Below are 21,365 nucleotides of genomic sequence, written 5' to 3' on the forward strand. Positions count from 1 at the left end.
TCAAACCTGAATATCCCAAATGTTCCCCCAGTTCTGTCCAGTTCTTGTTATTTCCTTGTTCTTGTCAATCATTCTCCTCCTTTTTATTTCTCTGTTCTCCCACAGAAATGTTCTTTTTCCAAAAGTTTCTAGTGTCTCTGCAGAGGCTTGTTATTCATGAAGCAAAGCATTGCATCATGTTCCTTTCATTTTCCAACAAATAGTTCCATTGTTTCCTGTAGTATGTAGACCTCTGTAGACAAAATAATGTTCCATTCCTGCAGTTTCCCAGGAGATTAAAAGTTCCATTCAACTGTTCAGATTTCCTGTGAAAAACACATGCAATATCCCTCAGCTCCTCTAGGTGGATTGCAGTAACAAAGTTCCCTTCCAGAGTCACATCCACCAGTCCAAGTAACTTGTTGACCGATATTTAAAACAATTTGTATTCAATTTATAACAAATATAACCGGCAAAGTCCTCATAACAAAGTCTCTATTTTAATCTTCCTTTTTGACAGCTCTTTGACAGCTGTCAAAACCTCCATCACTTTTCTCCAGGCAGTTTCACGAAACGCTCCAGGGATTCCGGGGGGGTTACTTTTTTTTTTTTTAAACAATTCCACTTTTCTCCTCCAGCTCAATCTTATAATTTTCCCTCGCGAAGTTGCTGATTCGGCAAGATAAGGTTACACTCGATCTTAGTTGTCCAGTCCTTTGTTTTGGCTCTTCTACAATTTTGGGGTGGGCTGACTTCCTTTTTTCCACCTCCCCCGTTCGCTCCGAATTTTAAAAAATTTATCCCCTTTTTTTTAGTCCATATTCCAATTACTCACGGGTTCTTCTTTAGAGCCGAATTTTCAATAGAAGAAGTCAGCGCTCTCCGCCGGATGGCATGCGGCTGCGCTCGGCAGGGATAGCAGAGAACTCAAAGCACCACGCTTCTCCCCGGCACCCGATCCGTAGCCTTTAAAAAGGCTCCTTCACGAGTCGGGAGGGCGCTAACGGTGCCAGCCGAGTCTCCATGTCCACGGCCTCACTCTGGCCGTGGTTTTTAAGGGTCCCCGCATCGCCGGTGCGGTAGGACCCAGCCCCTGCCAAGCCGGCTCCCTCCGGAGCTCGGAGGGAGCCCGCCATTCGGCGATGGCGCCGACCCGGAAGTCGAAACATTGTAAAATTTTTGAATGTTGATGACATTGAAATGAAATGAAGGGGTTCTAGCAATAAGGTAAAAGATTATGTAAGAATGGATTGATATTAGATGAAAGCTCGAAGTTAATGAATTTGCTGAACCAATTTTTAAGTGGAATACAAAAAAGGGAGGCGTGAGGAAGTCAGGAAAATAAGTTAACTAAAGAGGAGAAGATAAAAAGAGGGATTTTTGTTTTTCTGTTTTTCTTTTTTCTTCTTCTTTCTATGTTAATTGTTTGTAATTTTTGTATTTTTGTATTTCTGTGTTTTTGTATTTTTTCTTGTGTTTCTTCTATTGATTGTCTTATAATCTTTTTATTGTGAAAATTTAATTTTTAAAAAATCATTAAAAGAAAAAAAAGAAACAAGTTGTGGCCGGATGGTTGCCCAGGCATTTCTCACACCCATGCAGGTACTTACAGCTTGGTCGCAAACACGTCCCTCTGTTATACTCCCAGCATTGCCGACGCCTTTTTGGCTTGACCCTCCCAGATTTATTGAATGCTTCAATGGTTGGTAGGCAGGATTGTATTCCAGACACTCCACCTAGCATTTTGGAGCAATCGGGTACATGTGCCTCCGGTCTGAGTAGTGCGCAGCTGGGCAGCAGTACAGCTAGTCGCCCTAACACACGCTCCCAGTCATCATGTAACAAAAAGTCTATGCCAAGTTTTGCAGGTGGTGGGACCTCTTTCACTAGACCTAATCGCTCTGCTCCACAGCGGCAGGTTATAGATGTTCCTAGTATAGTCCAGCTGTTGTAGGCTGTGCTTTAGTTAGCTGGCCACATTTTGGATACCCTGTGTTGTTCCTTGTATTAGTGAAGAAAGCTGGAAACTGCAAGCTGAAAACAAATGTTTATTTAGCTGTAACATAGAATACGTTAACCATGACCAACCTGCCTCAGATTCTGGCTGCTTCCCTCTCTACTCCAGCCAGGCCTCTCTCCAATCCTTCTTCCTTCCAGCCCCTCCACTCAAAGGAGGCTTTTAGTCTTGCAATCACCCTCAAAAAATAAAATTTCATAACAACTTTGGAATCAATACGCAATTATCAAGAGAGTCCAAATGCGGACAACGTGACTATTGACTAGAAACCACTAGATAAAAAAGTTTAAAGTTGATTGGCATGGAAATTGTTTACCCACATCACGAAGAATGTGCACACAAACTCTCGTGCTCCTGGAACAAATACCGTATTTTTCGCTCTATAACACGCACCTGACCATAACACGCACATCGTTTTTAGAGGAGGAAAACAAGGGAAAAAACATTCTGAATGAAACAGTGGATGTATCATTTTTGTGCTTCATGCTGTGGCCACAGACATGTGATCTGATGGTGAATTTGGGCTGACCCAATGCAAAAATCCTGAGAATCCCTGTGCATCCATGGTTTGTAACCACGTTTTTGCACCATTGCAGCCCCAGGCAACAGTGGGTGAGTGATTTTGGGGGGGGCAGACTGTAGCCATGGACATGCTATGTGCTCTGATGGTGAATTTGGGCTGACCCAATGCAAAGATCCTGAGGATCCATGTGGATCCATGGTTTGTAACCATGTTTTTGCACCATTGCAGCCCCAGGCAACAGTGGGTATGTGATTTGGGGGGGGGGGGCAGGCTGTAGCCATGGACATGCTATGTGATCTGATGGTGAATTTGGGGTGACCCAATGCCAAAATCCCGAGAATTCCTGTGGATCCATGCTTTTTAACCACATTTTTGCACCATTGCAGCCCCAGGCAACAGTGGGTGCGTGATTTTGAGGGGGCAGGCTGTAGCCATGGACATGCTATGTGATCTGATGGTGAATTTGGGGTGACCCAATGCCAAAATCCTGAGAATTCCTGTGGATCCATGCTCTTTAACCACATTTTTGCACCATTGCAGCCCCAGGCAACAGTGGGTGCGTGATTTTGGGGGGGCAGGCTGTAGCCATGGACATGCTATGTGATCTGATGGTGAATTTGGGGTGACCCAATGCCAAAATCCTGAGAATCCCTGTGGATCCATGCTTTTTAACCACATTTTTGCACCACTGCAGCCCCAGGCAACAGTGGGTGCGTGATTTTGGGGGGGCAGGCTGTAGCCATGGACATGCTATGTGATCTGATGGTGAATTTGGGGTGACCCAATGCAAAGATCCTGAGAATCCCTGTGGATCCATGCTTTGTAACCACATTTTTGCACCATTGCAGCCCCAGGCAACAGTGGGTGCGTGATTTTTTTGGTGCAGGCTGTAGCCATGGACATGCTATGTGATCTGATGGTGAATTTGGGGTGACTCAATGCAAAGATCCTGAGGATCCATGCTTTGTAACCACATTTTAAGTGGGGAGCGAAGGAAAAACAAAGAAGGGACATTAGAGGGGTGTGCAGAGAAGCAGCTGGCTAAGAATGCAGGAGAGGGATTTAACGGGAGGGAGGAAAGAAAGGCAAAAGTTTCCCCCCACCCAAGCCAGCCATCTCTCTCTCTCTCTCTCTCTCTCTCTCTCTCTCTCTCTCTCTCTCTCCCCCTCCCTCTCCCTTCCCCCCTCTCTCTCCTTCTCCCCCAGCAGCACCGGAGCTTGCCTGGAGGGGAGGGGCTTTCCCTGCTCTTTGTTCCGTTTCAGCAAACACAGCAACGAAACAGAGGAGGGTGGGCAGTAAGACCCTGAGGCAGAATGCAGGAAAGCAGCCGCTTCCTCTTTTCAGGTTTCGCTTCTCAGTGCAGCGTGCAGCGCCGCGATTTGATTTTTGCATGATTTTTCGGCTCCAGGGACCACACATTCGCTCTATAACACGCACAGACATTTCCCCTTCCTTTTTAGAAGAAAAAATCTGCGTGTTATAGAAGGAAAAATACGGTATTCACAATCCTGATAACCAGGAAATAGATGATTAACTTTTGGCATAGGTTTATTGGGATTAAAGCTCTCAACAGGTTGGCCTTGTGCAGTTACATAATGCAGAAGGTGGGGCCAAATCCAGCCTTGATTCAGTATCTAGAACCCTGTCAAAATGGGACAGTTGTCTGCACTGGGACAGACTGGTAGTGACCTCCATCATGGACCTGGCCAGCATTGTAACTCTCCTTCTTGTCATCTGCCTGACTTGGCTCCTCATTTCGGCAGCAGTGAGGAGCGTATCGCGCCATGGGAAGCTGCCCCCCGGACCCATGCCGCTCCCTGTGATTGGAAATTTCCTGCAGATCAAGTCATCAGAAACTTTGAAATCCCTCCTCAGGGTGAGTTGACGGCCTCTGGGAACCAGGGGCAGAAGGCAGAGTCACTTTTGGTTCTCTGCTTCTCAACCTTAAATCCAGTTCTCAGTATTTCTGGAGAAATTTGCAAACTATTTTTTTTTTTAAAAAAAAGAAATCTTCATGGAAGACTGGAAGAAATTTAAAGACTATTTGAATAAGTATTGTAATATTAAAGATATGTAACCACTTGAAAGAAACAATTAGGCCTAGGATTAAAATGGAATCAAATTTATAAATAAGAAAATGTACGATAAGGAAAGCTATGTCATATGATTAGGACTGTGATATGGTCTTTTGAAACTCTGATATTGGAAACTGCTACATATAATTACTAAGAAATTCGGATGGAAAAGACTGAAGGAAATCAAATACTATGTTTATGAAGATGGGTGGTACTTAATTTTAATTAAGTGGTAATATGTTGTATGTATCTTTTTTCTCTTTCTCTCCTATTTTTTGTTTGCTTTTATTATTGTTAATCTTTTCTTTCTTTACTATGTTTATCTACTGAAAATAATAAATATTATTTAAAAAAAAAAATCTTCATGGAAATTTATCAGCGTTTTAGTGCAAATGTCTCCTCATAAACACATTCCCCCTCGCATGCCCTTTTGACTAATGTGCACATTTTTCCAAGTGATTTCCCTGAATATTTCCATTTGCATGCACCCTTTCCTGTGGTGTCTTCATTTGTCATTGTCTGGCTGGAGATCTGCACTGCAGAACCTGAATCCGTGTGCTTCAGTTTGTGCATGGTTTGGGAAAGTGTAAGGTTGGTAGATTAGCCTTCAAATGAAAGCGGAACCAGATTTCTCCCCTGGCCCTTCTTGGAACAGAGCAGCAAGAGCAGCACCCAGGAGTCAAAGGGGAATTCAAATAATTGAGATGCACGGAGGCCTCAGTTTCCCCCATCTCTCTCCTCTTCCATCTCCACCCTTTCTCCTGCACAGGAATATGCTCAAAATACAGTGCTTCCCCAACTAAGCGTCTCTGTGTCTTCTTTGTGGCTTTCTGGATATTCCTGTCTCTCTGCCTCTCACCAAAACACCTTCCTCCATCTCTCTCCTTGTATCCCTGCCTGCCTGCCTGCCTCTAGTTGGGTAGATTAGATGACCGTTGCCCTGTCCATCCAAAAGCTTTTATAAAGGAAGACACCTTTGATGAAACCTGCCTCCCCTTCTTTTCATACACAAGGGAAGTAGATAGCAAATTTCTCCCACCCGTTTCCAAACAGGTCTGTGGACAGCCTACAATGACCCAGTAATGTTTTAAGATGATGTAAACTGACACTATAAATTCAATGCTATGTTTGTTTGTTTTTTGCAGAGACTGTATTAAATTTTATTTTTTTTAAAAAAGGAGAGTTGACACACTTGGTAATCTTTTGCTTCTGTTTTCTTTGGATCCATATGTTCACCCGTTTGCCTGATGTTTGCCTGATGCCAACTTTGTTAAATAACACCAAAAAAAACCCTGTTAGGACTCACCCACTCTTACCTTTGCGCTGCCTGTTCTTGGCACAGGTCTGTTTTTGAAAGCTCCCTGTTTGAACACTTTCCCCATTTTGCCCTGGTGCTTTCCCCATGAAAGCCTGCTCTTTACTACGGAATCGAGAAAACTGCAATCCTCAAAAAACCCAAATTGCTGTTTGTTCCGATTCAGCATTAAAGAGCAGGTTTTCCTGGGAAGGTGCAAAAAGAGCGTTACTGCGAATAGAAGTAACAGTAGCAAATTCCCTTGTCTACCTTTGCAAGGTTGTTGTGAGGACCAAATGTTGATGTGCACTTTCAGCACTCAGCAAGCTAAGCATCATTCTTGCTAACTTCCGAAAGCATTTTTCTTTTTTTAAAAACAACTCAACAGCAATCCTACATGTTCTCTTTCACAACCCTCCCCTTCTTTTTAAACTTTCCAACCTGTTTTGCATCCTGGTAGGCAGCATTTACCTATACAGCATTTAACTATAAGGTCCGTATAGTTAAAGCTATGGTTTTCCCAGTCGTGATGTACGGAAGTGAGAGCTGGACCATAAAGAAGGCTAATCGCTGAAGAATGGATGCTTTTGAATTCTGGTGCTGGAGGAGATTCTTGAGAGTCCCATGGACTGCAAGAAGATCAAACCTCTCCATTCTGAAGGAAATCAGCCCTGCTCACTGGAAGGACAGATCGTGAAGCTGAGGCTCCAAGACTTTGGCCACCTCAGGAGAAGACTCCCTGGACTCCCTGGAAAAGACCCTGATGTTGGGAAAGATGGAGGGCACAAGGAGAAGGGGACGACAGAGGACGAGATGGTGGGACAGTGTTCTCGAAGTTACCAGCATGAGTTTGACCAAACTGCGGGAGGCAGTGGAAGACAGGAGGGCCTGGCGTGCTCTGGTCCAGGGGGTCACGAAGAGGAGGACACGGCTAAACAACTAAACAACAACAGGCAGCATTTTGGAGACTCTAAATTTGGATAGAATCCTAGAATTGTAAAGTTGGAGGGGGACCACCAGGGACATCCAGTCCAACCCCTGGCAATGCAGGGATCCTTTGCCCAACATGGGATTCGAAACCATGTGTGACGAAAATGTTGGGTTTTGCTAGACCGGTTGGATCAACAAGTGTTTCTTTCTTTCCCTGCCAGCAAATGGTTAATGAACGGCAGCCTCCGATTGGCCGTGGTTCCAGGAGGTAGTGTTTAAAAGGAGAGGATTTGAAGAGAGACAGGAGAGTTGAGAGGGTTGGTTGAGGTGGGTTGGAATTGAGGTTGGGAGATAGAGTAGGAGATGGGTTGAGCTTGGCTTTAAGCATTTGCTCTGCCTTTGAGAAAGAACTACGCATTACAGTGGAAATTGTTAAGCAACACACACACCCCCTCAACACTCAGCTATGTTTCCCCTGGTGATGAAATACTGGTGTGTCAACATAGTGAGGCTTTTTGTTCAGGTGTTGCTGGCATCATATTTCATAAATGTCTCCATTTATTTAAATATTTGTACTCTTACTTTTTTGTTCAATAGCAGGATCCTCACGGCAGCTCGTTGGAGGCCTTGTGGTTTATTTTCCCCTGCAAATAGAAATGGGTCAGGCAGCTGGGAGGATTTTGTGTCCCCCCCCAGTAATATTTATCGAATTTTCCACTTTTATCATATTCACATTTTCTTACATAATTCTATAGCTTATTACTCGATAAGAGCAACAACCTCCTTCTCTCCCTTTTTCTGACATCCACACATCTTTCTATATTCTTCGCATTTCTATAATCACTTATTTACCTTCGATCTTATTGCATTATTTCACCTTGTTATCGGTAACTCAGTTCCTTATATTTACATTACAAAACATTTCAATTCAAGCCTGCAAACGTTTTCAAATGTTTGCAATTTTCTTTCATGTAAAATATAAATTTGTTCCAGTCCTTTTGAAACAGGTCGTCACGCTGTGAGGAGGATTCTGAGCAGCAAAATGTCCACGAAGAAAGGATTTAGTGTCTGGAAATGGCAGCCACTGCTTTAACCAAACTTGCCCTCCCTGCCAGCACCTTCTTTAAAGAAAAATAAAAGTGCTGGATTATTGATTCTCCCACCTCATACGGAGTTTGGCTCTATATGAGAGTGATGAAACCCTGAAGTGGGACTCTGAACCAGGGATTGTAGAATTATAGAAAGGGAGTTGGGACAAACCCCAGGGGACATCTATTTTTTTTTAAAAAAATATTTATTACTTTTAATAAAAAGCTTCGGCGCCAAATTAAAGTATTTAAAGATCCAATTTTCCGTTCTACTCACGGTTAGTTGTTTAAAATCCAATTGTCCACAGGAAAAAGTCAGCGCTCTCCAGCAACAGCAATGCGGCTTCACTCCGTGAAAGAAGCAGTCGATTCAAAGCACTGCCCCACTCACCCCACGTCGCTCCGGATCCCCTAAACAGGGTTTCCCCGCGAGTAGGGGAGGCACAAAAGGTGCCAGCTGAATCCCAAGTTCACAAGCTTCTCCCGCTTGTGATTTCAATGGGTCTCCACCTTCGCTGTGGCAGTCAGACCCTGTTTTTCACGGAGTAAGTTCCTCCCGACCGGAGGAGCTCAGCCATTGCCGGAGGCGCCAACCCGGAAGTCCGGAACCCCAGGGGACATCTAGTCCAACCCCCTGAAGTGCAGAAATCGCAGCTAGAGAAGCCCTGGCAGATGGCCATCAGAAGCCTGTTGGAAAATCTCCAGGGAAGGAGAGATCACCAGCTTCCATGGGAGTCCATTCCACCGTCAAACAGCTCTGACCCTCAGAAAGTTCTTCCTAATTAAGAAAAACATTTTAACTAATGCAAATCTTGTACTAATCATTTCCTTCCTTTTCTCCCAGATTTTCAACTGTGACTGAATACCACTCCAAGTGTTTGTTTTTTTAAAAAAATTATATTCAGATATTTTCTTCACATTTTTAGTTATCCTTACCCCTAAACATGTCACCATCTGATTTGCTATAGGAATACCCAATAATTTAGAGGCTTCTAGTTGAATTTTAGGTTTCACATTTAAACACATCATTGACAGTTTATTAAAATTAACTTTTAACCCAGCTGCCTGATACGGAGGGGGGGGCATGTCTTCTTCACCTTCTTCTTCGCTACAATATATCCATTTATTTCCAATTGTCAATGTCAAAAGGGACTAAAATCTATAAAATTCATAGAAACTCAACGTGCCAATTTGCTCAATTTCTCTAGGACTCCATGACACCTCCCCTGTCCTCCATAATCCCTCAAGCGAGGTGTCATGTACACTCAGGAAGACCCTAATCCCGTCAAATCACTCTGCCAAGCCTTTCCTCCGGGCAATGCCAGGTGGCAGACTGCATACATGGACCATTGTCTTCTCATCACCGGTACTCAGGATGTGCTTATCTGCGCATATCTCCAGCTCTGCATATTCCCCCCTCCCTCCTCCATATGTTAATCCTGTGTAACCCAACCTCTTCTTAATGTATTTATGATGTAATCCGTGTAACCCAACCTCTTCTTAATGTATTTATGATGTAATCCGTGTAACCCAACCTCTCTTAATGTATTCATGATGTAACTGGGATGTATTTTGCACTGTATTCTGGGACATGGAGGGAAGATTCAAAAGTTCATGTCACCCCTTTCTCGGGGTTCAATCTCGCCTTGAACCTGTTGCGCAATAAACTTGGATCTTCTGCTGCTTGCTCCTGTCTCCGGCTGAGCTCATTTTCCTCCTCAGGGACCCGCGGACTTATCGTCCGACGAGCTGGGTGGCAGAGCAGCCTCGCACCCAGATTTTACCATAACACGCCTGAGGGTGGGCGGTTCACTGTTTGTGTTTTGGTGGTTGGTGGCGGAGAAAGGGGCTGCACTCCTCTGCACGCCTTCCAGCTTCAACTGTGGTGCCCCAAACTGGACATAGGACTCCAGGTGGGCTCTGAACAAGGTGGAATAAAGCAGTACTATGACTTCCCTCCATCTGGACACTAAACAGCCAGGGAGGACCACCGGAGAGATACCCCTGAGTCTTGGGTAGTTGGTGGCCTTCCCGGGCGTGTTTCCAACAAATATAAGGGGGGTGGAGCCAATAGTAAGCATGCAGTCGGCTACGGAGCTTAACCCACCAAATAACTATGAGTTCCCTTGATCTGGAGGCTAAACTTCTGTGGATGAAGCCTAGAATTGCATTTTCAGCCTAGAATCACGTTTTAGAGCCTTCTGGGTCAGAGCCGTTTCAAAAGACAACATTAAAACCATTTCTGTCCACACTCCACAAGAGGGTTTAGTCAGAAATGACACTTAACCTCGCAGAACTGTCCCACGAGCATCTTGACACTTGCAGAGCCAGTCTGTGTGAGACATACCAGTCTCAAAATTTTATCCAAACAGGAATGGAAACTTGCTTTCATGCATTTTGTCCCCTTGCTTGATAAAGTGCATTTTGGTGGCAGGTAGAGGCCCTCTGAGCATGCGCCGAAAGCCTCCTGCCTGGCATCTCTCTCCTTCCCACAAAATAAGAGTCTGAGGGAATTCAGTGAACAGATTTTAACACAGAGATGAATGTTCAAACCACCCTGTTGGATCAGGCCAAGGGCCAGCCTGTTTCCAGCATTTATACTGTCAGCTGTTGTAAGAGTGCCAGTGAATTTTAAGAAAAAGAAGCAGTGGATTAAAGATTGTTCTGTTTTTTAAATTTTAAAAAGTAGCCTTTGGCCTTCCTCCTGTGCAGCTTCGCGACAAATACGGCCCAGTGTTCACCGTCTACTTTGGAAATCGCCCGATTGTGGTCCTCTGTGGACATGAAGCTGTGAAGGAGGCCCTGATAGACAAGGCAGAAGAATTTAGCGGAAGGAAAACCAACCCCACGCTGCAAAGGACCTTTGATGGTTATGGTGAGGAGGAGGAACCCAGGGTGGTCTAACTTGCAACACAGGAGTCTTACGTCTGCTGTTTCCTGGCTGCTATTCAATCCTTCTCCCCTTTCTCCTCCCCATACCTGCAGGGGTGGCGTTTTCTGAGGGAGAGCGCTGGAAGCAGCTGAGACGCTTCTCCCTCACGGTCTTGAGGAATTTTGGCATGGGGAAAAAAACAATCGAGGATCGGATCCAAGAGGAAGCTCAGTTCCTGCTGGAGGAATTTCATAAGACCAACCGTGAGTAGGCCAAGTGACGGGCAGGGGGGAGGAGGTCAGCAGCCCCACCAGGCTGGGCAGAAACACGAGCTCCGAAGCCCAGGCAGGCTGGGGAAGGGAAGTCTTTTTGTCCCAAAGGCAATGACAATTTCTGGGCTCCAGAAAGATAATAGGCAGGGAGGAAAGAGCACATACATTGCCCCCAAAATAACGAATAAGGAGAGATAAATGGAGACGCGGGTGGCGCTGTGGGTTAAACCACAGAGCCTAGGACTTGCCAATCAGAAGGTCAGCAGTTCGAATCCCCGCGACAGGATGAGCTCCCGTTGCTCGGTCACTGCTCCTGCCAACCTAGCAATTCGAAAGAATGTCAAAGTGCAAGTAGATAAATAGGTACTGCTCCGGCAGGAAGGTAAACGGCGTTTCCGTGCGCTGCTCTGGTTCGCCAGAAGCGGCTTAGTCTTGCTGGCCACATGACCCAGAAGCTGTACACCGGCTCCCTTGGCTGGTAAAGCGAGATGAGCGCCGCAACCCCAGAGTTGGTCACGACGTTTACCTTCCCGCCGGAGCGGTACCTATCTATCTACTTTCACTTTTGACGTGCTTTCAAACTGCTAGGTTGGCAGGAGCAGGGACCGAGCAACGGGAGCTCACCCCGTCACGGGGATTCGAACCGCCGACCTTCTGATCGGCAAGTCCTAGGCTCTGTGGTTTAACCCACAGCGCCACCCGCGTCCCTAACATGCATAATACTATTATCCAATAAAAGTAGAGTTCGGAATAGTCCTCTGTGGCAAATATGTAATGAAACATGGTTGGGAGGCTCAGAGCCAAAGCACAAATTGTTTAAAAGGCCCGGGTGAGTAAAAAAGGCATTCACCAGATGCAACAAAAGAGAGGCCATAATGATAGCACTGAGTGAGCTCTCTGGGAAGGCTGCTCCATAGCCAGCGAAGGTCTTCATTCTATTAGCCTGGTCAGCAATAGGTATCCTAAGTTCTGGGTAGAGACTGCAGATGAGCTTTTGGGAAGAGTTTGGGAGAGGACTTTGCAGGTGTTCCACAGTTCCTCACACTTCCCAAGATATCTTGGCCCCTTCAGCACAATGCCTCTTCCTTCTTTTCCTCTGCCCTGGCATTGCAGAGAAGCCTTTCGACCCTACCTTCACCCTCAGCCGCGCCGTCTCCAACGTTATCTGCTCCATCGTCTTTGGCGACCGCTTTGACTACGAAGACAAGGATTTCCAGGCCCTGATGAAGATGATGAATGACATCTTCCGTGAGATGAGCACCGCCTGGTCTCAGGTACCCAGTCTCAAAGCAGACAGAGCACAAATCCATTTCCCAATCAGACACCCTCCTGATATTGTTGGAATGGAGCTCCCATCATCTTAATCATCCCTGAGCATTGGCCTTAAGGGCTGTGCTCTGTGCCTGATGAGATTTGGAGTCTAAGCTCATGTGGAGAGCAGAAGGGCACCAGGCTGGACAAGGGTCTGAAAGCCAGCCATAGTTTATAACAGCTACTTATCATCTAGTGGGGCCTCCGTGGCTTGCAAGGAAGCTCTCCTGACCCTCAGGAGGCATTCCTGGTCAGCTGCCGGTACATAGCTGTCAACCGTCCCCTATTTGGCAGGAAAGTCCCTTATCCCAGCGCCATGTCCCACTGCTGTCCTTTATTGATGATGTCCCTTACATTTCCCGGGTTTCAAAGCAAGCAGCTCCTCTCCCTCCCTCCCTGCCGGCCAGGAGGAGGGAGGCTCCAACTGTGTTGCTTGGCTGCTCAGCCCGCCCCCCTCCGGCCTCCTCTCAGCAGCCTCGGCCCCCAGGAGCCCCTCCCCGCCGGGACTGAGGAGCCTTGAGAGGAGAGTGAGGGCAGCCATAGAGAAAGCAGTTCAGAGAGAGGAGGAGGAGGCAGAGGTGCAGGCAGGTGTTCCATGGGCTAACCATAGAGGGGGAAAGCAGAGGAAGGACTGCAAGCGCTTCCCACATAGATTTGTAGTGGTAGACTAGCACAGATGGTCTGATCTGCGGGTTTATTTCGGGCGCTATTCCCCCCCCCCCCCGATGGAACTGAGAGCTGCAGATGGAGCACGAGAGAAAAGATACAGAACTGCAGCAGCATCTTTGTAGCTTGGACTTCGTTTTGCGCGAAAAGTGGTGGCTGCTTGTAGTTATTTAATTGCCATGTTTCATCAGCTGGTGTCTTGAGCAGCAACCTCTGGAAACGAAGGGCTAAAAACCGGCGCTGCTCTCCAAAATTATCTGGTCCCTTTTAACTTTGTATTTCAGCTGGTTGGCTAAAATCCCTTATTTTGGCTGCCGATCCCTTATTTTTGAGGCTGCTGGTCCCTTATTTTCAAATCTGTAAGTTGACAGCTATGTGCCGGTCCTTTTCTTTCTTCATGCAGTTCTATGACATGTATGCCAGCATTCTGAAGTACTTTCCAGGGCCACACACCAAGATCTATGACCTTCTGGAAGACATGAGAGCCTACATTGCCAAGAGAGTGAAGAAGAACAAGGAGACCCTTGACCTCAATGCTCCTCGTGACTTCATTGACTGCTTCCTCATCCAGATGGAAAAGGTACCCTGTTGGCGTCTGACATGAGGTGGGATTTCCACAGGGAGCTGTAGGGTTAACACAAGGATCACTAACTCGCACATCACTTACAAAGCGATGCAATCTCTGGACTGCCACAGGGGCTCTGCAGATTCTGGTGCTTGCTAGCACACCTTGCTGATAATACACTTTGCAACTGCTTCATGATCAGGTGTGCCACCATTTCAGTCACTGATGAACCTAGAGTGTGCAGGTGATGGTTACAGGTGATGAGCGGTACTGGCTTAGGCATTGCTCCTAACTGACTATATCCGACTTCAGCCCGTCCGCTAGAAATCCAGGAAGGGTTAACCACCAGTAGGGGGAGTCCTGCTGATGCACATTAACTAGGAGCTCCCCAGGGTCACCAATAGGGGGCGTGCCTTAGGCCCTCACCTCCTCAGGCTTTGGACAGGGCCACGTCCCCCGGAATCCTTTATCGGACTGCCCTTCAATACGTGGGGCAGGTGATGGCGCTACCTCCCCTCTTCCATCTACAGAACAATACCAATGCCTAACCGCCAATACCAAGAAAGTTGTGATGATTTGATACGAGGTAGGCGAAAACCAAGTGGCAGGTGCCAATTTGCCAAGTGGAAAAATTCCTACCAGGCCCCTCAACGGCGACCAACCAAAGTCCATAGCAAGGTCAAGGAACGGAAACCTTAAAGGGTGGGAGTGTGGGAAAAGCAGGAACAACTGGCAGGCGGCAAAGAGGGAGATCCCCGGCTGTGTCCTGCTTTAAATAAGGCAGGCCACACCCCCAGATCCAGCTGATTTGGCTGGCCAGGAGGTGAAGCGGCCAGGAATCCCCCCAATCACCCGGGGGCTGGGGCCATGAAGCCTGCAACCCCACCTCCTCCAAAGGGCAGAAGTGGCTTTCTGCAATGTGTTCTTGACACCGTAATAGTGCATTAATGGTGGGTCTGTTTTGCTTTCCTAATTGTTCTGTAATGCTTCCCCAATGCTACCATGCTATTGCTGTCTGGAGAAGCTGGAGTTTTACAAAAGCGGTACACAAAAATAAACCAGAATGTTTCTTGTATGAAAAGTTAAGGACTGATTTTGGTAAGAAGTTACTGGGTACGCACTCCTTTGAAATGAAGCAGTGTGACCACCCCAAAACGTTTGCAGGTGTAAAGAGTATTGATAGCTGAATTGTGTACATTGTGAATACACAGTAAAAAGGATCTCTAGAGGGACCAAAAGTTGGTTCAACAAAACCTCATACATTTATATAGCTGCTTTGCTTCTCCAATATACATTAGAAAGCCTTCTAGCAGTCCCCTCACTGTGAGAAGTGAAACTACAGGGAACCAGGAGCTCGTCCTACACTCGAGTAGGACCCTGGCAGAGACACATGCCCGACTGGCATGTTCTCTCCCTCCTGGTCGTTTGTTCAGGAGCTTCAAAAGCTTTCTTCAGCCCGAACATCACAGCGACCGATGCCAACAGACACTGGCACACTTAGGGATCGGCAGAGTTTGCGCAGCTTGCATAACACACCTCAGCAACTCAGCATTTTGGCTAATCTACTTTATTTACATATAAACACACACGGAGCACTGCAACATGACTCCCTCTCTCTCTCTAGCATCAGACAGCAAAGAGAAAAAGAACAAAGGACAATAGTCCCACTTCACAGAACACAGGAACACAAACATCCTGTCTCCCTCACTTCCCACTCTGTGGAGTCAAAACATCCACCGTCATGGGATAGACAACAATCCCATGACTGCAATCACGGAGCAGGAATTCTAACATACAGAAGACCTTTTTGGTAGTCACACCCCCCCCCCCCCATGGAAAGCCCTCCTGGAAAAGGTCAAAGACTTCAACAGCTATATAATTTTTCACAGACATCTGGAGGCAGCCCTAGTTTGAGAAGCTTTCAATGGTTGTTGTTGTTTTTCCTGTATTTTTGTTGGAAGCCACCCGGAGCGGCTGGGGCAACCCAGTCCGATGATTGGGGCATAAGAAATTTATCAGCATTATGATTAATGATCTGATGGGGTGACATGTGTCCAGCTTGCCTAGTTTCTCTTCACCCCCACCAGACAAGTGACGTCCTTCTTCCATAAAAGGACTATACCAGAGGCAGCAGCCCTGGAACCAACTCCCCCTTCTTCTCACCCACACGGGGGAATCCTGATGACATTGGCTTCCTGTCTGTCTTCAGGAGAAAGGCAACCCGTCCAGCGAATTCAACACCAAGAACCTAGAACTCACCACACTCAATTTGTTCTTTGCTGGGACAGAGACCGTCAGCTCCACCCTGAGATACGGGTTTCTGTTTCTGATGAAACACCCCGAAGTGCAAGGTACGGAAGGGAACCAGCACACTGCCGCCATGCTGATTAAAGCCCAACCTAGCCTGCTGGGGGCTGGGGAGTGAGTAAGTAAGGGGGAGATACCACAGAGGTCCCGTTCGCATCCAGAGATGGCACTGTAAACGGATAGCTCAGGCAGTGGACTATGAGACTCGGGGTCATGGATTCAAGCCTCATGTTGGGCCAAAGATTCCTGCATTACTGCGGGTTGGGCTAGATGACCCTTGTGGTCCCTTCCGACTCTGATTCTCTTACCCTTCTCTGATCTAAATGCATTGGACAGCAAAAATGCACCAGGAGATTGACCAAGTGATTGGCCAGAACCGTGCCCCCAACATTGAAGACCGGAGCCAGATGCCTTACGTGGACGCTGTCATTCACGAAGTCCAGAGGGTCAGTGACCTCATTCCCATGAACGTGGCCCACTCTGTGATGCGCGACACTGAATTCAGAGGCTACATCATCAGTAAGGTATCAGTTGTGGGGCAGAGGGGAGAAAAAGTGTCTGGGACACAAGAAAATGGGTTGTTGTTGTTGTTTAAAAGAGATTAGCAACATTCACAGATGTGTGCCTTGCCACCAACATCTGCCCACAACATTTGGGTCTTCATCCGGCACAGAATCAATCTGTCGGAGGCAGGATGAGATGATGTTGGCTCCTGTTAGTGGCGGGTATTTGGCAAAGGAAAAGGACCGGACGCCCTCCAGGAGAGTCTTAAAGATTTGCCAATCCGTTAAGCAGCCTTCACCAACCTCTAGGTGTCTCGCACGGCCATTCTGGCTGGGATTGACCAGAGTTGCATTTCAAAACATCTAGAGGGCACCAGGTTGGCAAAAGCTGCAAACATAGCACTTAAAAACAACAAGAACACAACAGCCAATCCAGGGCCCAGCTGGTAAAGTCTCACGCTGCGGCTAGTTTACAGGGTGCATGGGGACCATAGCTGTTAACTTGCAGATTTGAAAATAAGGGATCAGCAGCCAAAATAAGGGATTTTCAGAGCACAGCTAGGTTCAACTTCTGAGCCCCTCCCAGCCAAAGGCAGAAAGCCCAGCCAGAAGCCAAACGAAGCCTCAAGCGGTGGTTCCCACAGCGCAGCAACCTGGCAAAGGGGATGCAGCAAGGAAAACCACCATCACCTCTCCGCTGGGAATCGCTGAGCAAAGGCGAGTCCCCAGGCAACGTGGCCGATTTGATGAGCACAAGGTATACAAGCTCCACCCCCCAGTCATTCTTAGACTCCTTATTGGGTGAGCAACGCAGCCAAGCAACACAGCTGGAGCCTCCCTCCTCCCTGGCCGGCAAGGCGGGAGGGAGAGGAGCTGCTTCCTTTGAAACCCAGGAAATTTAAGGGACATCCATCAATAAGGGACAGCAGTGGGACACGGCGCTGGGATAAGGGACTTTTCCGCCAAATAAGGGACGGTTGACAGCTATGATGGGGACACATCTGTCCTCCAACACCTGGCCTCTAATCCTCACCCTCCAGACATGCCGCTTGAAGCAGCTGGCTCACTCTGCCTAATGGCAAGACAGGACCTCCTCTTGGCTTAAGCTGAACTACCGCCAGAGGTGGAATGCCTCCCTGACCCCAGACGGATGCCCACAGTGATGCTTCTGTAGAGTGGGGGGGACGGGGACCTGTAGATCAACTGACCGTTTGACCAGATTGCATGAGATTTCTGCGGGTCAGCTACCCACATGGTGCCTTCACATTCAGGCAGGGCAGTCTGTAGACGTGACAGGGAGGAGTTGGCCGGTGGTCGAATGTGGCTGGCAATCCACCAGTTGAGAGAAGGGGTGGAGAGCTTCTCTCTCTCGACTTTCCCTGAATCTTTGCAATTCTGACCTCAATATTCTCTCCCTCTTTTTCCTAGGGGACAGAAATCTACCCTATGCTCCACACTGTCCTGTTCGACCCCAAGAAGTTTAAAAGCCCATTTGCTTTCAACCCAGAGAACTTCCTGGATGAGAATGGGCGCTTCAAGAAGAACGACGCTTTCATGCCATTCTCCTCAGGTAGATGATGATGATGATGATGATAGATTTATTATTTATACCCCGCCCATCTGGCTGGGTTTCCCCAGCCACTCTGGGCGGCTTCTAACAGAATATTAAAATATCTATTAAACATTAAAAGCTTCCCTAAACAAGGCTGCCTTCAGATGTCTTCTAAAAGTCTGGTAGTTGTTTTCCTCTTTGACATCTGGTGGGAGGGTATCACTGGGCGGGTGCCACTACCGAAAATGCCCTCTGCCTAGTTCCCTGTAACTTGGCTTCTCGCAGCGAGGGAACCGCCAGAAGGCCCTCTCCATTCACATGGATTTCAGCTGTTCCATTAACACCCCAAGGGCGTTGGACTTGCTCTAAACCCGGCCTCTAACTCCAAAACCCATGTCTTCCCTCCCTGCTGATTCCTCTCCCTTTCACCTTGCAGGGAAACGGGTGTGTCTGGGTGAAACGCTGGCCCGAATGGAGCTCTTCCTTTTTTTCACCACCACCCTGCAGAGATTCCGGCTGAAGCCCCTTGTGGACCCCAAGGACATTGACACAACCCCCCAGGAGTCCGGCTTTGCCACCATCCCGCCCTTCTACAAGCTCTGCATCGTCCCACGTTGAGTGGAGACCAAATCTTTCCTCCCCTGCCTCTATGCTGTTGCACAAGCTGGTCTCTCTGGCTGCTCAGGGAGAGGGGAGCCGTCTTCTTCCCTTTCCTGGCCCTCGTCCAAGGGCTTTTGTAAGGGGCGGCTTCAAGATTTTGCTCTCAAATTAGGCCTCGTTCCTACCTGTGGACTGGGCTTCCTTCGGCTGGGTCTATGCCTCTCTGTGTTTATCATCCTTCTTTCCCCATTGCTGCCCTTCCCATCCTCTCCTCTGCTGAGCCCAAAGAACTTCGGTGCCTCTTGAATTTCCATCTCCTTGCAAAATGTGTTTAAGCTTTGACTTGCCGCATTTGCTACTGGACTTGTTGCTCGTTATACGCTTCAGACCTTGTGGGGGGCCGGACTATATTTTGGGGGGAAATATGAACGAGTTCCTATGCCCCACAAATACCCCAGAGATGCATTTTAAATAAAAACACACATTCTACTCATATAAATACATGCTGATTCCCGGAGCGTCCACAGGCCGGATTTAAAAGGCGATTGGGTCGCATCCAGCCCCCGGGGCTTACTTTGCCTACCCATGGCTCAGAACATCTAGATGGGAAAGGGTTTGCTGGTAATTTTCTTGCATTGCTGTGTGATGGATTTATTATGACATTTTGTTGTGTTGTCTTGAGTTTGGAGCCTGCAGGGGAAGTAATGAATATCATAGCCTAGAGCAGTGTTTCCCAACCGGTGTTCCGCGGCACACTAGTGTGCCGCGAGACGTTGCCTGGTGTGCCGCGGGAAAAATTAAAAAATTCGAAAGATATCCGGAGAGGCGGCCTTCGGGCGAGTTTTAATTTTAATTTTCCTTCTCCCACTTAATGCCCCACGCTCGCCCGAGCGGCTTGCAGTCCTCGGTAACCACGGCGACCCGAGGGAGGGGAGGGAACAGGGAAGTCGAGGGCGGCGGCGAGCCGCGATGACGTCAGTGGGCCGCGCCGCCTCGCCCTGGCACGGTGTGAGAGCCCCGGCTAGTGGCGCGAGCTTCGGAATAAGTGGGATCCGCGTGCGCGAGACCAAGATCGCGGGTAAGGAGCTCAGCCCTGGGCAGGAGGAAGCGGGGCCGCGCGTGCGGGCCACATCCCCACAGAGAGCGAGCCTCCCCCGGCCCACCACTCCGGGCAGGTCCACTCGCATGAGGGGGCGGCGATGGCGACGGCCGGCAGCTTGCCTGCAATGCCATCCCTCGAGCAGGCGAGGAGCCCGGAGGCTACCAGATGCGAGTCCTCTTTCCCACCCTGCTCGGGAGTCCAGAGCACTTGGTCGCATTCAGGATCTAGAGTGGGGAAGCGGGGCTTGTGTCTGGACTGGACACATTGGGCTGCCTGTGCCGCTCGACCTGCGGGGAGAAATCAGGGTGGGAGTCACGACCGTGAGGCAGGGCTGCCAAGTGTGGCAGAAGAGGACACGGCCGTCACACCTGTCCTTAGGTAGGAGCTTCTTCCGTGTCGACCTGCTGCCCTAAAGTCTTGGCTTTTTTCTTGGCTTTTTGGCGGTTGGCACAGAAGGAAGGCAAGGGGGAGGGGAAAAAATTGAAACTTACACTTTCATGCGTCCCTCCCGGCGTGACGCTGCGCGCTGACGTCACGGGGCTGTAATGGTGGTGTGCCTCGAGATTTTTTTCATGAAACAAGTGTGCCTTTGCCCAAAAAAGGTTGGGAAACACTGGCCTAGAGCAACATGCCATGATTGTTGTTTTTGTCATGGATGTTTTCTGTCTGGGCTAGAAGACGCCAGGCAAATGAGAATTCCCTCTGGTGAGTTTCTGAGCCGCTCTAGTCTCTCAGAATCCTGTTCTTAACTCCATAGTTGCCAACTCCACTTTCCACCTCCCTCTCCTCAGCCCCCAGCACCCAAAGAGAGAATGCAAAGCACAGCATGCAAGGAAAGAATAATCTTTTGTGATCTAACAGTGCTAGAGAAATGTTTGCATACGTCTTGGTGACACATACTTTTTCCACAGTTCTGTCGTGGTCAGAGATAAAGATGGCATCTAAATGGTAAGATTGACCAGAAGCATACATATATTTAAAAATATACAGTGGTACCTCGGGTGAAGTACTTAATTCGTTCTGGAGGTCCGTTCTTAACCTGAAACTGTTCTTAACCTGAAGCACCACTTGAGCTAATGGGGCCTCCCATTGCTGCCGCTCTGCCGGAGCACGATTTCTGTTCTCATCCTGAAGCAAAGTTCTTAACCCAAAGTACTATTTCTGGGTTAGCGGAGTCTGTAACCTGAAGCATATGTAACCTGAGGTACCACTGTAGTAAGTAATTTCCACGCATAATAAAATGAAGGACCGATTATGCAAATGAGTCAGAGGTTACTTCGTTAGAGCAAGAGTGAGATTCTATGTACTTTTACTCAAAAATAAGTTCCGCCCTTGACCGGAGGAGCTTCTTTCTCAGAAGGTGGACACAGGTGGCACCTTAGACTTTTTACAGGATGGGATGGTCATTTGAATTTAACCTTGGAGGGATCAATAAATATTTGCATGCAATGAGTTTAAATCAAAACAAAACAACCCAATAGTCCAACAATTTGTTCCTTTGTTATGAAGAGGCAGTTTGAAGTGGAAAGGCAGCACAGGGCTTGAGTGAACACCTACCGTATTTTTCGCTCTATAAGATGCACCAGACCACAAGAAGCACCTAGTTTTTGGAGGAGGAAAACAAGAAAAAAAATATTCTGAATCCCAGAAGCCAGAACAGCAAGAGGGATCGCTGCGCAGTGAAAGCAGCAATCCCTCTTGCTGTTCTG

At 47.8% G+C, this 21,365-nt stretch overlaps 1 protein-coding gene across 2 annotated transcripts; it reads left to right on the forward strand.

The window, feature by feature from the left end:
• The first annotated feature begins 4,027 nt into the window (after positions 1 to 4,027).
• Positions 4,028 to 20,917, forward strand: LOC310851508 (cytochrome P450 2G1-like). Of its 2 annotated transcripts, XR_014567757.1 has the most exons (10): positions 4,028 to 4,395; positions 10,619 to 10,781; positions 10,892 to 11,041; positions 12,164 to 12,324; positions 13,431 to 13,607; positions 15,802 to 15,943; positions 16,236 to 16,423; positions 17,831 to 17,972; positions 18,391 to 19,280; positions 20,279 to 20,917. XR_014567757.1 is itself a non-coding variant. In XM_083754009.1 (9 exons), the coding sequence occupies exons 1-9, from the start codon at positions 4,216 to 4,218 to the stop codon at positions 18,570 to 18,572; spliced, it is 1,485 nt and encodes a 494-aa protein (XP_083610135.1). In that variant the 5' UTR covers positions 4,143 to 4,215; the 3' UTR covers positions 18,573 to 20,917. The 2 variants fall into 2 exon arrangements, 1 of the variants encoding a protein (XP_083610135.1); XM_083754009.1 differs by having other exon boundaries at positions 4,143 to 4,395; positions 18,391 to 20,917.
• The last annotated feature ends 448 nt before the right edge of the window (positions 20,918 to 21,365 follow it).

This window comes from Podarcis gaigeae, assembly GCF_964106915.1.
Source record: "Podarcis gaigeae genome assembly, chromosome: 8".
Lineage (NCBI taxonomy): Eukaryota > Metazoa > Chordata > Lepidosauria > Squamata > Lacertidae > Podarcis > Podarcis gaigeae.

What these genes read in the sequence shown, in the direction of transcription:
- LOC310851508 (XM_083754009.1), top strand. Translation starts at nt 4,216, where the DNA reads ATGGACCTGGCCAGCATTGTAACTCTCCTTCTTGTCATCTGCCTGACT. An exon ending in GAAACACCCCGAAGTGCAAG is followed by an intron (nt 15,944 to 16,235) that starts GTACGGAAGGGA and finishes TGCATTGGACAG; the next exon opens with CAAAAATGCACCAGGAGATT. An exon ending in GAGGCTACATCATCAGTAAG is followed by an intron (nt 16,424 to 17,830) that starts GTATCAGTTGTG and finishes TCTTTTTCCTAG; the next exon opens with GGGACAGAAATCTACCCTAT.